The sequence below is a fragment of the Dendropsophus ebraccatus genome, chromosome 11 (genome assembly GCF_027789765.1).
Source record: "Dendropsophus ebraccatus isolate aDenEbr1 chromosome 11, aDenEbr1.pat, whole genome shotgun sequence".
Classification (NCBI taxonomy): domain Eukaryota; kingdom Metazoa; phylum Chordata; class Amphibia; order Anura; family Hylidae; genus Dendropsophus; species Dendropsophus ebraccatus.
Genome location: NC_091464.1, coordinates 42,931,197 through 42,946,568, shown reverse-complemented (window position 1 = coordinate 42,946,568; position 15,372 = coordinate 42,931,197). Strand labels below are relative to the sequence as shown.

General features: G+C 40.9%; 1 protein-coding gene across 6 annotated transcripts in view; it reads right to left on the bottom strand.

Moving 5' to 3' along the window:
- Positions 1–14,263, bottom strand: part of AIPL1 (aryl hydrocarbon receptor interacting protein like 1) — a 41,788-nt gene extending 27,525 nt beyond the window's left edge. Inside the window, exons 1-4 of one of the 6 annotated variants that reach the window (XM_069945033.1) lie at positions 13,482–13,520; positions 12,961–13,068; positions 10,350–10,488; positions 2,455–2,634 (exon numbers count right to left, since the gene is read on the bottom strand). In XM_069945033.1, the coding sequence (XP_069801134.1) occupies positions 2,455–2,634; positions 10,350–10,488; positions 12,961–13,004 (363 nt within the window). In that variant the 5' untranslated portion in view covers positions 13,005–13,068; positions 13,482–13,520. Of the gene's footprint in view, positions 1–2,454; positions 2,635–9,264; positions 9,343–10,349; positions 10,489–12,960; positions 13,069–13,286; positions 13,375–13,481; positions 13,521–14,196 lie in introns of those variants that run through there. The other 5 variants (XM_069945032.1, XM_069945036.1, XM_069945037.1 and 2 more) reach the window with 5 other exon arrangements.
- Positions 14,264–15,372: the final 1,109 nt, after the last annotated feature.

Below are 15,372 nucleotides of genomic sequence, written 5' to 3'. Positions count from 1 at the left end.
TACCAGACTGGACCCTGGGTCTGCACAGAATCAATCCAAAGGAAATAGGACAGTATCTGAACATAAAAAGTGACGTCTATTCACCCCGTTGATGGAATGTTTACTAATTACATAAATAGATTTGTTCATATAAATAGTAAAAAAAATTTATAATAATAAAAATAAAAAACTTTTCCAGTGGTGCTTCCTTTCTTGGAGACTTTTTCTATTTCTGAGCATTTTTTTTATTTCCAGTGATAACATTTTATTATATCTCATGTGGGAAAGCTTTTTGTGTACATTTACCGTCTATTTTTATATTATGTTTGTATTTTACTTAAAGAGGATAAGCGTTAGCTCCAGTAAAAAGCTTTCCAACTCTGTGATACCACTTTCTGTGCACTTCTGGCACTTTGTCTGAAAGGAAGCAATCTTCTTTATATTTACGTATGACAGACAATAAATGCCTAGCAATATTATTTGACTGGTGACCTTTAAAAACTGTCCGTTTCACATAATGGGATCTGCACTTTACATGTACTGCTGGCTGGTGCTGAACTTTCCTTCACTTAGAAATCGCATCAGGGGGAAAAGTAATGGTAAAAATAACTATCGAAAAGTATTTGTTACAATTTAAATGACAGGAAAAGAGCAAATAAGTGCAGGCACCCTCGCCCGGTATTCAGACAGGTGACATCGTAATTAATATAATGACAGCTGTTTATGGTTGTGAAAGAGGAGCCTATGAATTGTATCCACAGCAATGCTTACTGATAATAATCATATTTTATTTTATATATGTATATGTTACCATTAGGCTAACTAACTACAATATTGTGTTGGTCCCCCCTGGTGCTGCCAGAACTGCTCAACCTCATTCACACATGGACTCCACAAGACCTCTAAAAGGGTCCTGTGGTATCTGTATTAGTAGCAGATCATCAAGCCTGACCATTGCGAGCCTCTATGCACTGAACATGTTTTTCCAGCACATCTCATAACTATAAGGTAAATAACCCCTTCAAAACCGAGCCCATTGATGCACAGATGTCCGGGTCAAATTAATGCAATGTTCCTCCCCAATTTCTAAGAGCCATAGCGCTTTTATTTTTCCACCTACAGCGCTGGTTGGGGAGTGATTTTTTGCGCCATGATCTCTAGTTTTTATTTATATCATATTGGTGTAAAGGAAAAGTTTTTATAGCTTTTTATCTTTTTTTCTGATATATAATTTAAAAAAAAAATCAGCAATCCTGGTGTGTGTGTGTGTTTTTTTTCCATTTACGCCGTTCACCGTGCGGGAACAATAATGATATATTTTAATAGATCGGACCATTCCAAACTACCATTTATACTAAGTTAGTTTATGTATTTTTTAAAAAATATTTTGGGCAAGGGGTTATATTAAACTTTTATGGGGGGGGGGGGTTATATGTTTTTTCTTATACTTTTATGGTGTGTTCACACCTACAGGATCTGCAGCTGATTTTCTGCAGCAGATTTCATTTAAATAACTGAACACAGTATCAAATCTGCTGCAGATCTGCTGCAGATCCTTTAGGTGTGAACGCACCCTTAAAAACTCTTTTTATTACACTTTTTTTACACTCTTATTTTACAGTTTAACATGCAATTAATAGATTGCATATACTGATCTATGCTATGCCATAGCATAGTATAGATCAGTGTTATCAGTGATCTATGCATAGAGCCTACCTGAGAGCAGACTCTGATTTTTGCAATAGTGGTACCCCAAATCCAACTAGGAGAGCATTAGTAAATTTACATGGACTCTAGAAGACCTCTAAAGGTATACTGTAATATCTAGCACCAAAACATTATCCCACAGATCCTTTACAGGGAATGTGTCATCAGATAATGACCTATAGTATAAATAGTATAAAGTTTTTAATTTCAAACATATTTTTGTATTTTTCTATACCCTTTACATATTTTAAAATAATACTGACACCTTGCAGTTTTCATTCTCACCACTATGATCCATGAGTGCTATGAGATGATCAGTGGTATTTCTTCCTTCCTAAACGGTGTAAACTTCTACATGTCACAATAAAAGAGACACAGAAACAATAACATTTACCAAAGAACCATAATGTTTTCTAGAGGAAGGTTTTCTATGGGGATTTGCTATTGCTCTGGGCAGTTCCTGACACAGACAGAGGTGTCAGCAGAGAGCACTGTGTCAGACTGGAAAAAATATACCACTTCCTGCAGGACATTCAGCAGCTGAGAAGTACTGGAAGACTTGAGATTTTTAAACAGAAGCAAATTACAAATCTATATAACTTTCTGACACCAGTTAATCTAAAAGAAAATTGCCGGTGTACCCCTTTAACGTTTACATAAATATTTGAGCTAAAGGATGCGCCAAAAAATTAGGACTTCCAATATTTTATTAAATTCACAACATTTGAATTCTAATTAATAAATAATTATAAAACGTAATATACTTACTGTGACATCACACCAAAATTCTGCCACCTCGCCAATTCTCATTGAAGTGAGCAGAATCTCCCATACCTCCAGCTTGAACATGTTACCAATAACAATTTCCATTGGAACTCCCACTTTCTTGCTGTCATCGATCACTGTTCTATCACTATCACATTTTAGAGTTCGAAAATGGAATGTCACCTTAAGAAAGAAGAGAACAACTTTGTTACTACAGAGTATTTCTATGTGCAGTACAGTAGTAGTAAAAGGCACAGCTTAAATTTAACTGATAAAATACATTCTGTGTCACTCTTGTTTAATGCAGGTGGTTACACTTATAATTGGGTACATTATATTCACCCTTTCAGTAAAAGGAGACTGTATTTTACTTTAAAGTGTCACTTTTATTAAAAAAAAAACCTAAAATCTTTTGACATGTTAAGTCCCTATTACACAAAGTGACAAGAGTCAGGTCAGCGCTCACTTGCTCCTCGCTTCCTGCCCACTGACGGTGCTATGACGCGTGTTGGCAGCGAGCGGGTAAGAGCTAGGGGGGCCGCGGGGAGGTGCAGGGTGGGGCTGATTGCTAGATCATCCGGGCAGCCCATAGAAGGTAGTGGGGGTCTGCTGCCGCAGCCCCTATTCCATTCAGCAACAGCAGCAGATTGCTGCTATCCTGATTGTTGATTTTTCTATTTCTTGAAAGACAACGATCAGCCAACATTGTGCATGTCACTTGAACAGGAGCTGAGCTGCAGTTACACATTGCAACCACTACACAATGAATGGATACAAACTCTGTTCACTATGTATTGGGATGCCAAACAGCTGATCGATATGAGTGTCGGGAATTAGTGATGAGTGAACTGCGAGTATGTTTGGATTTGTCCGAACCTGAACTCTCTGCATTTTATAACTGGTGGCTCAAGAAGTTGGGTGCCTGGAAAACATGGCTACAGCCATAGGCCTATGCTGAGCTGCAGTTACACATTGCAACCATTCAGGGGCGTAGCTAGGATTCATGGGGCCCCATAGCAAAAAACTGTAAGGGGCCCCCCTCCCCTTTACACAACACAAAGCACTGCATATATATATATATATATATATATATATATATATATATATATATATATACATACTCGGTAATGTGGCCAAAAAATTTAATCTCTTGTGCCTGCAGCTACAATAGTTACTGGCAGAGCAGAAAACCAATGGCTGCTTGTTTTGTCAGTCCACTGTATTTAAACTATAAGGGCCCATTAGGAGCCCTTATGATTAAATGCATTCTGTAGGAGCAGGAGCAGACTACCTTCAGCTTAACCCCTAATGTACTGCAGTGTGTGAGTGACCCAATATTCTCTTACGTGCTGCCATACACAAAAAAAAAAGTTAAAAAAGGAAGACAAGGAGATCTATGTTTCACTGCTCCTGCATTGATAACCCCTGACCTTTGGATAGAGCTCTGCACATTTTCCTACTTGATTGCAGCAGCTGGAGAATGGAGGTCAGGGGTTATCAGAGCAGTGAATCAGAGATCTCCTTGTCCTATGCCTATTAAGCCTTTTTTTTTGTGTTGCAGCGTGTAAGTGAACACTGGGTCACCTATACACTGCAGTACATAAGGGGTTAAGCAGAAAGACACAGGACAGCTCTTATTTTCCCTGTGCATCCCTGAGCCCCCCTCCCCCACAGGCCCTATAGCAGCTGCCTACCTTGCCTCTATAGTAGCTACGCCACTGCAACCATTACACAATGAATGGAAACAAACTCTGTTCAATATGTATTGCAGTGTCAAACAGTTGATCGATATGGATGTCAGGAATTAGAGAAGACGACTTTGAGTATGTTTGGATTTGTCGAAACCTGAACTCTCTGCTTTTGATAATCAGTGGCTCAAGAAGTTGGATGCAGCCCTAAGGCTTTCTGGAAAACATGGATACAGCCATAAGCCATAGGCCTATGCTGAGCTGCAGTTACACAGTGCAACCACTGCACCATGAATGGGGACAAACTCTGTTCACTATGTATTGCAATGCCAAATATTTGATCGATATGGGTGTCGTGTCAGGAATTAGAGATGAGTGAACTTTGAGTATGTTTGGATTCATACGAACCTGAACTCTCTGCTTTTGATAATCGGTGGCTCAAGAAGTTGGATGCAGCCATCTGGAAAACATGGATACAGCCATAGGCTATAGGCTCTATCCATGTTTTCCAGGACTTCCTTGGGCTTTATCCAACGTTTTCAGCCACTGGCAATCAAATGCCAAGGGTTCGGGTTTGAATCAATCCAAACATAATCAAAGTTCACTCATCTCTAATGCCAACCAGTTTTAGGGTATGTTCACATTAAGCAAATATGGAAGAATTCCTGCCGTGCTCAGTGTCCTGCAGTGAGTAAATGGGAGGGCATGCGCATGTCACTTCTCTGAGTGGAGAGCCGCGGTAGCAGTGGAGCGCACGCACTCTCATAGAGGGTCAATACCACACTGAGACAGGCGGGATTCCGTGGCATAAAGTTCCGCTGCGGAATTGTCCTGATTTGCTCAGTGTGAACATACCCTTAGTGCCAACAGTGGTAATGCTTTATCATAATACAAGCAGCTGCTATAAAGTAAAATGTAATGATTAGAGATGAGAGAACCTGGAGCATGCTGGAGTCCATCCGAACCCGATCATTCGGCATTTGATTAGCGGTGGCTGCTGAAGTTGCATAAAGCCCTAAGGCTATGTAGAAAACATGGATATAATCATTGGCTGTATCCATGTTTTCAAATACTGAACGATCGGGTTCGGATGGACTCGAGCATGCTTGAGGTTTGCTCATGTCTAGTAATGATACAATAAATCTATGTTACAAACAGAAGCAATGTAGCTCAGTGAACTTCTTACCATGCAAACAACATAGTATGTTGAGTATTGTGATAGGATGGTGGGTACCTGATATTCGCTGCATAACACCATCTCAGTCTCTGCAATGATTTACCGAGCTCATAAGTGTATGTGGCATCTGTGCCATTACACAATTTCAGAGCTGTAATCTCAGTATCTTGTATACACTGCACTGAGCTATTACTCTTAAACTACTGGAAAATCATTTTATATTTCTTATCTCTGTTTTGTAAGGAACATTCTCCCTGATTATTTCTGATGTTCTTTTGTGATAATGTTCATCCATTATTTAGAAGTGCTTGAAGATTATTAATGAACTCATCAAGGTTTCTCTTTGATGCCATTTAAATTTATGACCAATGCTCATGCATGGATGATCTGTAATTCTCAAAAACTTTGCCCTTTCATTTAAAAAAACAAACAAAAAACTCTTTTATTTACATGAGACAAAGAAAAAGTAATTATAGTTAAGATGAAGTTTACAAAGAGTCACATTTACTGCTATCAGAGGAATCAAAGTCTATGTATAAGGTTAATAACACACATCGCTGTGACTGACTTCTGCCGTGATTCGTGTCCTATCAATTCTGAACTCCACTATGTGCTTCAAGTTACTCAGGTCCTGCTGAATTTTTCCTTTACGCTTGGTTGGGCCAATTTGTCCAGTTCTTCTTATTGGTTTGACGGATTATCAGAAAGACCTAATTACACCAGTGATTATTTAATCATAGCGTGTATATATGTGCTCTGGCGAGACTATCTGTCCAGGGTGTTGCATATAAGTAGATGCTACATTTGTGCACTGTACATACTGTATCTCTACATGCTGTTTTGCATTTTATGGTTACATGTGAATTGTATCTAAGGTTATACTTTTGTGTTTTTGTACACTTTTTGTGTGTGTTATATTTTGATAAAACCACTTTAAGTTTTCTAAAGCAAGGGGTATGCAGTGATTTGTGAGTACACAGTCACTTAGGCTGGGTTTATGTTTATCAGTTGCATCCGTTTTAGTGTCAACACAACAAATGCCAAAAAGGTATCAGTTGTCATCCGGCTTTCTATCCTTTTATTTCCATCAATAGGCAGAAAGTACAACAGAACACTGCAAGAAATGGCGTGTCGGGCGATTCGACAGCACTATAAGCACGCCAGATGCTTTAAACTTTCCTATTGAAAATAATGTGATGAGTTCAAAGATGCATTTCCCTCTGATGCTTTTCTACTGCGTCAGAGGGAAACCCCGCTGGATTGCCGGATTAATGTAGACTTGGCCTAACTCGACACTGTGCAACACTATTCACTTTAGATGCAACACAGCATACTCAAGTGTAGTATGACACCAATTTTTAGTCATATCACTGCCATGTAGTCCTAACCGAAACAAAAAAAAAATTGTTAACCCTATACAATCCTAGTGACTTTTATGTCATTATAAGAAATATAAGGATGAAGAGGCGTGAATAATTTTACTAGGTGTGAATGACGAGTGGCATAGCGATAAGAGTTACAAGGGCTGTCATTATGAGGGGGCCCATATGCTTGGGGGGTCTGCTGGCCCCCCTCGCCACAAGCTTTCACTCTGCAGTTCTCCTGAATCAACTGTGAAAATTACTGCCAGTTTGGGAGAACTGAGGTGAGCAGCTCTTCCCCTATTCACTCATATTAGTGCAGATACAAGTGATTAGCTGAGTGGCAAGAGAGAGGAGCCCTGTGTTCCCTGTCCTGCCACGTGTAGGTGGAGCAGTGATTAGCTCCACCTACATTATGCAGCATCTAGACCTGACCAGAAGAGGACAGAGCATTGGAGCACAGCAGGAGTAAGGAGAAAGAGGTATTACTGGGGAAAGGGAGTAATATGGACTGTGTTCCCTAACCTGTAACGCTCCAGACTGTGGAACTGCAACCCCTATCATGTCAAGTTGATAGTTCATGATGGGAGTTGTTGTTGTTTTGCAACCTGTAGCTCTCCTGTGTATTCTGCCCTTTACTGTGTCTGAATTTAATCCCCCCTATTACACAGAGTGGCAGCAGCATATCGCTGCTACAGCGATCGTTGATCTTTCAACATGTTGAAAGACAACGATCAGCCGACATTGTGCATATCAGCTGATCGTTGTCTTCTATTACACAAGATGATTATCGGCCATAACAGCTGATATGGACTGATAATCGCTTTGTGTAATAGGACCTTTATTCCTGTCTAAAATCAGATCAGCATCATTTCCATGGAACCTTGGACCAGGCCATGCATAACTGTAAAGGTCATTTTTCCTTTTTAACTTATGGGGTTTTTATTAAAAAATGAACCATGAACACCAGGTCATTAGAATTTCCGTCTGAAATCTCTAATGTATTGCCAGCTTCAGGAAAAGGGTTAAATAAGACCTGTATTAGGACCATTTTATACATTGCAGAGATGCTATTTTTAGAAAGAACTATAGGAACATTGGATAGTGATTGAAATGTGGAAGGAGTAAAAATCCAGTTTTGGCTAAATTCTCCTTTATAATTTTTAGTACAAGTGATATATTTTCATAAACACAGCAAGATTAATTACACCATGTAGCAATGTGCTGCCACCCAGGGCCTATATAACACTGGCAATGAAATACAATTAAAAATGGAAGGGATCAGGGGACTTATTTCATTTCTGTTGTAGCCTAATTAACTGAGGAAATACGCTGACTTAGTTCTTCTAGAAGTTACTTAGATCAAGAAAAACATATTTGATGATAAATCCTCAGAGGGTGTTTGTATAAAACAATTCTGTCGCAACCTGAATGACAATGATATTTATTTCTCATTAACCGCAACTTTTGGCATTCTATCCAAGACCCAGTGCCTGCAGCCTTTCTGTTATTTAGACTTCCCAAACACACATATTGGTAGCCATGCCCAAATCCACAATTCCTCATTCCTCTAAATGTCCACAAAATGCCTTTACAGCACACCCAAAGCACTACAATCTGTTTCTTAAGGTCAGTTCCACAATATATAATACTATGGTTATCACCGCCTAAGCAGAGGTCTATTCATTCATGCTAGCAGCTTTATGGTTGCCTACGAGCGAGTACCCACAGTTAGTTCAGGACATGTATCATGATACAAGAAAAGTACCTGTATCATGCTTGTGTCAAATTTGCATAGGAATATTACAGTTTTAGCAAACAAAGTTTATTCTTTCTCTAAATGGGTATTCCCACCTAGGGTAGATATGCCCTATGCAAAGTATGTACAGAATAGGGCATAACTAATTGATTGTGGGGATCAGACCACTGGGGGTCCCCGCTATCTTAGAGAACGGAGACCTTGAAATCTCCACAGATTGTGAGGGTCCTCAGTGGTCAAACCCACTGCAATCTCTAATTTATGCCCTATTCTGCGCATACTCTGGATAGGGCATAACTACCCCAGGTGGGAATACGCCTTAAAGTTTTTTTATTTTCTGAGTAAATTTCTCATGGTTTTCAGGATCTTTGCTTGTAGTCGTCTAGTAGGAACCTTTACTGTTTACTTCCAGTTGATAGAAATCTGTCCTGGTCATGTGACGGACACAGAGTTGTGCAGCGCTCTTATAGCCTATAACTGTAGCTAGTCCTGGGCGTGGGTGTGTATCCTTTGTATGGCCGAGATTATTATGCCCTGTTCTTATCTTACCACTGGTTCATCGCTTTTTTGTTTTTTACATGAATAGACGGTTGCTGGGATGCTGGTGCTGCGGTATTTTTTTTTTGAACCGCCACTCGGTTCCCACTCACAACGCTGGTCTATTACCTAGCACTGGCCAGGCATGAAGCACTGGGGGCTGGCCGACAATGCAAATACTGCCACAAAAATCAGCTACGTTGTATTTCTGGAATCAGAGGTCATGTTTCTCATAGACATAAAGAGAGTTCAGTGATAAGTGCTCTGCTTTTTTTCTGTCTTATACTTTACCTTCCTTACTTTATAGGATGTCATATGTGATCAAGCTGGAGAATTTAGCAAGACAGCAGATAGGCCTTCAATCTTAGATTGGTGGGGTCTGGCTTTCAGTAACCCTACTGATCAGATGACGAAATATACTGCAGCAATCTTCTGAGCTCTGTGTTCCCTTCATTTCTTGTCACACATGGCTCTGTACATTTTGCTGTTGCTTTACCTGCATCTTAGTCCCAGCCACTTTTTGCAGCTTAGTCCCAGCCTCTTGAGAAGCAGAGAGCCTCAGTACCAAGTACAGCCACTATGAAATGTACAAAACCAAGTGTCCCTGTCATTACAAAACTTTTTTGACATGTCGCAGGAACATGTTGAAAGCTTTGATTGGTTAGTGTCTGAATATTCAGTCCGACCCCTACTGATATCTAAATATATCCAGGTGAAGTGGGTGGTAGCATACTTTACTCTCTAGCTGGCTGTGATCTCCATCCAACTTCAGGAGATGGTCACATAGACTTATAATGAAGCTGTCTACTACAACTGGATAGCCAGGAGTGGAGTATACTACCATTCACTTCATCCACCTATATCTAGAGAACTCTCAGACCCTGACTGATAACAGCTTGTGACATAACCCAGAGATGATTTTTTTTATTTATTTATTTTTTTGCCAGGGCCACTTTAATTATTATCCCCCAACAATCTAATATTAATGGTCTTTTTTAGGATAGAAAACCCCCTTAAAATACATTCTTGATATAGATCTTTGCTGTATTACATTCTTCCCAATATGTTTTTATCGGTTTTGGATTTCAGGAATTTGTTCCTAATGCAAAAAAGAAAAGCTGTCATTTACTCGTAATAACTAATCTAAGTGAAAGTCAATGTGAGCACTTAGTAAATTGTGAAGCCTTTACTCCCAACCCCAATCTGTTCAGCCTGGTTCATCCATCCATGCGCCTAACTGTACAGAACAAAGGCCAGGCATGCTTTTATTACCATGAAAAACATTGAACTGCTTGGCAAAAGGAATGATGTTGAAAGAAATATGTATTTAAAAGCATTCAGATGCCATGGGTACATTGACTAATAACACTATGTACCTTCTGACCTTTCTCCCTTTCAGTCTGCAGGATTACAGACTCACAAGCCGCCTGGATCTGCATAAACATATTTATTGATGGTGTCAGCACAGCCTTTCCTGGGCTAAGATGCTTTCCCTCCGCGTTGTTTTGTGGTTCTCTGCTGAAACTTTTACATTATTAGAAATCTCCTAGAATGCACATTTCATCAATAAAGGTATTCATTAAACTTGTCATTAAATGTGTCACCATCTGCTGCGGTGTAATCTTATAGTCCTAAGTGATAATGCCATGGAAATCCCAGGCTACACATACTGAGCAGCAAAAGAGCAACTGGGGCAAAGCAGTTCTTACTTTGTTAATGATGTGTTGCTATGACTATACAATTATATTACATTCTGATATACTGTAATAGAAGCTCTACTTCATTAGCATGGTGGCCAATAGCAAGGTAAAGAATAGAAATAAAGGTGCAGAAGAATAAAATACTAAATTACTGAACTCTGTCTCATCTATTTATCTACCTATCTATCTTCTATCTATCTATCTATCTATCTATCTATCCATCTCTTTTCTATCTATCTATCTATCTATCTATCTATCTATCTCTTTTCTATTCTATCTATCTATCTATCTCTTTTCCATCTATCTATCTATCTATCTATCTATCTCTTTTCTATTCTATCTATCTATCTATCTATCTCTTTTCCATCTATCTATCTATCTATCTATCTATCTATCTATCTATCTATCTATCTAATCTCCTATCTATCTATGTATTTCTTTTCTGTCTCACTATCTATCTAAAGTGAAACAACATGAGTTAGGCCTTAGGCATACGTTCAGTAATATTTTCTGGTCCTGAAACAACCCGCTAAAAATTACAGATTGGACTTCCATATTGCATCCATATTTCTGTAAATCAGTTTTAAAAAAACTCACTGCTTTTCAAGTTGCATTTTTTTACGTAAATACGGATGCCAAACATGTTACAATCCGTAAACAATTCGTAAACAATTGATTTCAATGACAGGATCTGTAAAAAATCTGTCCTTTTTTTCAGGATTGATTTTCATCCATTTCTGCTACTGATAGTGTGAATAGCCCAATAGACATCAATGTGCACTAACTCTGATCTGTAAATACGGATCCGTAAATTACGGGGCGTGTGAATAAGGCCTAAGTGCAGCACAGCAATCATAAGGTATATGTAACATTTCTGTGGTCTCTTGCTGCCATCTGCAAGCGGTGAGAGGCCGCAGAAACATTTCATGTACCTTATGATCGCTGTGCTGCACTTCCTTGTTATGAAACGAAGCACAACTCACGTTGTTTCGCTTTAAACTTTTAGAGATTTTGTTTCTACATAAGTAAAGCCCAAGGTTAAGGCTAGAGTGACTGGCACCCACACACTGGTCATGCTGCTGTGTTTACACTGACTATCTATATCAGTTTAAAGAAAGCAGCACGTTTAAATTAGATGATAGGGTGCAGGCAACTTTGGTCCATCATCAAAAGTGGAGATGGCCGCAGCACACCAGAAGTTAATTGTGGTGAAAAAGAAACAGTGTTTATTCCATCCACATAGTGTTACAGCAACATTTAAACTCTATTAAGGGTGCCTTCACACGTACCGTATCGCTGCATTTTTAACGCTGTGTTTTTGGTGCGATTTTTACATGCGAGTTTTGATTTTCACATGAAAATCAAAACTGGCATGTAAAAATCGCACCAAACACGCAGCGATAAAAACGCAGCGTTAAAAACGCAGTGATACGGTATGTGTGAAGGCACCCTAAGGTGACCATACACCTTCAATAACTAATGGTTCGATGCGGCCAAACATATGGGGAGCAGAGTGTTAAACTGCAACCATAGTCTATGTTCACACAACGTATATTTTCGTAAAAACCATGGCCGTTTTACGAAAATATACATGCCTTTGCTGCCTATGGGATCCTGGACAGAGCGTATACACATAGTATATGCTCCGGCCGGGATTCCTAGCGGCGCCGCAAACAACTGAATAGCAGCCATAGAAAACCCTGTCAGTGCACACTGTGGAGCGAGCGGCTCTGGCTGCTCGCTCCATAGTGTGCAGTGAGGAGTTCTGATGCGGGCGCGCACAGATGAGCCTGCATCAGAACTCTGCGGGGCTAAAGATCATCCGTCCGGTACTGCAGTAGCGGCTGGGATGATCTTTTCAGAGACCGGCTGTTCCATGACCCGGCCAGGTCACGGAACGGCCGGTCTCTTACGCTGTATGAACATGGCCATAGGCTGTATCCATGTTTTCCTGGACTCCCTAGTGCTCCATCCAACTTCTTCAGCCACCCATATTTAACTGGCAAACGACAGGATTCGAGCATGCTCAAATGTTCAATAGGAAATGAACATTCCACATTGCACTCTGGAAATTATAGAGTTAAAACTTCAATCAGCTCTTTCCAGTTCTCAGAGTGAACACAATATATATAAATTTTACTTTATAATACACAATCATGTATCTCATGTCTACAATCATACACCTGCACAGATACAGACACGGAAGGGTTATATTGTGTAGCATTATCTGGTAATCTATACAGTGCTCACTTACAGAACATACAAAGCAACACTCCTGTACACAAACCTTCGATCCAGTGATAAATTTAGGCAGGTCTCCTGTGCCACCATGATAAATTTTCTTCTTCACACCTTCCATGTTCAGACCTATTGCTTCCTCCATCGCACCTGCTATCTGTGGATGACAATGGATTCAGGCTCTGAGATTAACCTTTATATAGAGATAAGGAAGGATCTGCGAAACTGCCTTCAGGGCATAAGACCTGGGGATTGAACAGTCTTAGCACGGATTGCCTGACTTGTAAGGAAGGCTGGTGCTCTTATATAACCAATATTTCAAAATGTCTTTGTGTTGCACAGGGAAATATTTCCCAGGCAGGCAGGTTTTCTTACCTTGTCCATGCAAAATCCTCAATAAATAACATTGAAAAGGACTAAGATACATTTGTCATGTAATGTAAGCAGCAAAATAATATATACCTACTCTTACTATTATGTTTTTGAAGGATTTCAGGAGTAAGAAAAATCTTTTTAAGTAAAGCAGATATCAGTAACAAGGTTACTAAAGGTATAGAAATGCATACTAACATCTTTCCAAAGCAACTAGTATGGCACAATCCACACACGGACTGTGCCATAGATTTTCTATAGGCCTTAAATGATCACTATTGTTTCACATTCCCTCCATTTGATGTGATTCCTAATATATTTGTCAATAACCTAATTTACCAAAAATGAGTTTTTACTTAAAAAATAGCTGTAAAGTCTTAGCGACTAGGGGAAGATTTATCAAACATGGTGTAAAGTGAAACAGGCCCAGTTACCCCTAGCAACCAATCATATTTCACTTTTCATTCATCACAGGCTCTTTGGAAAATGTAATGTGGAATCTGATTGGTTGCTAGGGGCAACTGAGCCAGTGTCACTTTACACCATGTTTGATAAATCTCCCCCCTAGGTGTCTTAATTTGCGGCCATAGCACTTGCATTTTTTCACCTACAGACCCACATGAGCCCTTATTTTTTGTGACACCTCTTTAGCAGGGCCATTTTGCTCAGGGCCTGTTGGACACTCTGCAACTAAAACTCAGAGATACTGTACCCAGAAACAGACTGCTATACCAGTGTACAGTCTGTTGCGTGGGAATTATACCAATGAAGCAATCCGTGATGCCTGGCGCCTTATAAACTGTTTTAAAGGGGTAGTGCAGCGCTAAACAATTATTCACTAAATACCACACATTACAAAGTTATACAACCTACCACTCACACTAGACCCGGAAGTGTAGTGCTCTATACTCACCTGATCCGTGTCGACCCTCGACCGCCATCTTGTGACAATGATGTAATCTTCGGGCGGCCGGCCAAACGGCTCCGACCGTCCCTCGTGCCGGCCGCCGTCTGCCGCGTCATCAGCTGCTCAGCCGCGATTGGCTGAGCATAACTGTGCTCGGCTAATCACGGCTGAGCAGCTGATGACGTGGCATGCTTACCGCCGCACTACCCCTTAAAGGACACTATATGGCTGGAGAGGGACCACCTCATCTTGAAAAAGGAGAGGATGTTCGTTCTGGACTGCCATGGACTGATCCTGGCTCAGAGGACAGATCAGAAAAGGATTGATACCCCTCTTCTTCCACCTCTCTCTTCATCTGGTGTTGTCTTTCAATAAAGCTTTTGGCCTGTGTTAGTCCCCCTCCCTATCCTCTATTTCCCACCCCTACCCCATCAGTGTCTGAAATGCTCTATTTTTGGGGGGATAAGATGTGCAGGAATGTTAGTGTAGCGTGTTGTATGATGCCCCCCCCCAACTCCCACCAAGGGGTAGTGCAGCGGTAAACAATTATTCACAGAATAACACACATTACAAAGTTATACAACTTTGTAATGTATGTTATGTCTGTGAATGGCCCCCTTCCCCGTGTCCCACCACCCCCACCCGTGTACCCGGAAGTGTGGTGCGCTATACATACCTGTCACGTGCCGACTCGTCTCCGATCTTCAGTCTGCGATGTCGTCTTCGGACGGCCCGGCCGAATCCCTCCGAGCGTCCTGAGTGCCGGCCGCCCTCTTCAGCGTCATCAGATGCTCAGCCGCGATTGGCTGAGCACAGTTTGGCTCAGCCAACCGCGGCTGAGCAGCTGATGACGCGGCCGCGTCAACGGCTGCTCAGCTGCGATTGGCTGAGCACAGTTATGCTCAGCCAATCACGGCTGAGCAGCTGATGACGTGGCCGCGTCATCGGCTGCTCACCCGCGATTGGCTGAGCACAGTTATGCTCAGTCAATAGCGGCTGAGCAGCCGATGACGCGGCAGACTGACTGAAGATCGCGACATCGCTGACTGAAGATCGGAGACGAGTCGGCACGTCACAGGTATGTATAGCGCAGCACACTTCCGGGTACACGGGTGGGGGTGGTGGGACACGGGAAGGGGGCCATTCACAGACAAGTTGTATAACTTTGTAATGTGTGTTATT